The sequence below is a fragment of the Sinocyclocheilus rhinocerous genome, unplaced genomic scaffold (assembly GCF_001515625.1).
Source record: "Sinocyclocheilus rhinocerous isolate Xijiao unplaced genomic scaffold, SAMN03320098_v1.1 scaffold1470, whole genome shotgun sequence".
NCBI classification, from domain to species: domain Eukaryota; kingdom Metazoa; phylum Chordata; class Actinopteri; order Cypriniformes; family Cyprinidae; genus Sinocyclocheilus; species Sinocyclocheilus rhinocerous.
Window position 1 is genome coordinate 570,814 of NW_015652166.1, and position 2,687 is coordinate 573,500.

The 2,687-nt window shown below is 38.5% G+C and overlaps 1 protein-coding gene across 1 annotated transcript in view; it reads left to right on the plus strand.

Moving 5' to 3' along the window:
• Positions 1–2,687, plus strand: part of LOC107713906 (2-oxoisovalerate dehydrogenase subunit beta, mitochondrial-like) — a 97,201-nt gene that overhangs the window by 15,096 nt on the left and 79,418 nt on the right. Inside the window, exon 3 of the mRNA XM_016519555.1 lies at positions 1,112–1,220. Within this exon, the coding sequence (XP_016375041.1) occupies positions 1,112–1,220 (109 nt within the window). The remainder of the gene's footprint in view (positions 1–1,111; positions 1,221–2,687) is intronic.

The following is a 2,687-nucleotide window of genomic DNA, read 5'->3' on the forward strand; positions in this document are numbered from 1 at the left end:
TAGGGCTGCACGATAAATCGAAATGGAATCGAGATCGCGATTTGACAGAAGCTGCGATTGTCATGCGTGTCTTTCAGTGAAGCACGGTTCTGTGATCAGCAGTAAATCTCCATCCAAAGGCCAGAGGGTGCTCTGAAACTCCAGATACGCCTCGCAGAAGAAACCCAGAAAATGCCTATCGCTGCAGCTGAATAAACAGAAGATTCAACTGCTTTCATTGATTCAGCGTGACTAATAAACACACGACTACGGCAATATACGGTTGAAATATCAAACGGACTTTGATAGATCCCTGTTCTTTAAATAAACCAGGGCACACACTGACACCTGATAGTCATCCCGTTGCTTAAAAACACCTCTGAACAGATGGACTTCAATTTCGCCTTCAAATTAACTGCTAATAACAGAGATTCACATACTTTGCCACTCACAGATATGTAATATTGTATCATTTTCCTGAATAAATAAATGACAAAGAACATATTTTTGTCTCACTTGTTTCATTGTATTCTCTTTGTCTACTTTCAGGACTTGTGTGATTAAATTTGATGATATTTATGCAGAAATATAGAAAATTCTATAGGTTTCACAAACTTACAAGCAACACTGTATGTGCTAAAAATACGCAACAGTGTGAGGTAGATTAAGCAGCAGCTCTTTGCTCGTCTCACTCGTACTACAACACATTCCTCAAGCTGCATTGAAACGCTCAGGGAAAATTGGAGTTTGCATCAAATTCAAAGCAGATGGATGTTTGACTCTCTGCAGGCTCGCCATTTAATGAGCCGACTTGTGGAGTGTCCGAGCGGATTTACCATCTGATTCTCTGTGCATCACCAGTCTTTGTTGCTGTGCGGCAAATCTTTTATTGCGTCTTCATCTGTAATGGTCTATTCCGTTAGAATGGGTCACTTTGAAAATCAGTGTTGCTGCTGGTGATAGTGAATCACTTTCTCCATCCCGAGGCATCTTTAAAATGAGCCCAATGTGGAAACACAGCGTCACCTTTGGAGTCTTATGTGTCCTTATAAATGTGTAAACGACAAGTTTATCTGTTTTCCTTTTTATGAAACCAATAATAGCTTGCTTTCCCCCTTTCTCTGTCCGTTAGATTGTTGTACCGAGAGGTCCGGTCCAGGCCAAGGGTCTTCTTCTGTCCTGCATCGCTGATCAAAACCCCTGCATCTTCTTTGAGCCCAAAATCCTGTACAGAGCAGCAGGTGAGAGATCGTGAACAGTCACAATGGGATTATGGGTATCTGACATGAGATTCTTGACATTAGTTGACCTGTCCTTCATTGTAACATGCTGTACAGTAAAATGCTTTAAAGCCACACTTTTCTGCAAATTATTATGCATGTAGCTTTTATGAGCTCATATCAATTGAGATGCTACATGGAATATAGATCATTATATTGTGCATTGGGTGTAATGGAATATGTTTGCATGCTATAATGCTCAAAAAACACATCATTTAACATACTGTACATTATTGTATGCCTAGTCTCTCTAAAATGCATGGATTTCTTCAAAGCCCCTCCTTCCGAAAAGCGCAGGGTGCTCTATTTGGCCAGCAGTTGGTCGAACATCTCAAGCGAGTATCGGAAATGTAACACTCCTTACCATAATCGTGAGCTCAAGTTTTGGTCAACCTTTTGTTCTAGATAGAAAAAATCCTTTACTGGGAACTTTGTGACTTTGCGAATCTTATACACACTAAAGAAAAAGGAAAGCATGAAAACACGTCATACGACCCTTTTAAGAAAACCCAAGAAAGGACAAAATGCATGATGTTGCTTTAAATAGCCTCACAGCAAGGGAAAATTCTGTTTATTATAAAGATAATAACCAAGAGAGTAATCGTTTCAGAAAATGTGAACTTTAAAGCACAACTGAGATGAGGACATGAAACCAGCACATCCAGTGCAAGAGGGCTTTGACTTTTTAATTTGACTTAGAATTATTTTATTTATCCGTTATACTGAAGAGACCTTTTTGAAGGATATAGTTTAGTTTTTTTTTTGTTTGTTTTTTTTTTATTTCGAGGGTTCAGGTTTATTTTGGATTCAAATCAGCTCTTTCTTTTTGTTACATGTTCTCTGTGCCTTCTTTTGGACTTTTTGTAACTTCCTGTCTCTCGTGGTGTTTGTAGTCAGTTTGTAGTCTGTTTGTCACTGGTTCCCCTTGATTAGTCTCCCCAGGTGTGTCTTGTTATCTTGTTAGCCCCCTGTGTATATATAGCCCCAGTGTTTCTTTAGTTCCTTGTGAGTTATTGAATGTAATGATTATCTGTTTCTTTGTTCCCTGTGGTTTTTGGTTTATTGTTTGCTCTAGTTTTTCCATTAAATACCAGCACATAGATCCTTGCCTCTGCCTGTTTTCCGCAGCTTCTCCACAACGTTACAGTTTTTCACTGGCATGTGTCTTTGACTAGTGCATCTTTAAACCTATATTTAGTATAAGAAAAATTATTGACTTTTACTCAAGTATGGTTTTGAGGTACTCTTGACCAGTGTTGGGGGTAACGCATTACAAGTAACGCGAGTTACGTAATCAGATTACTTTTTTCAAGTAACTAGTAAAGTAACGCATTACTTTTTAATTTACAAGTGAGTTACTTTTTCAAATAAGTAACGCAAGTTACTTTTTTTTCCCAATTTATTGACTGACAGCTCTCCTGTCCCCAT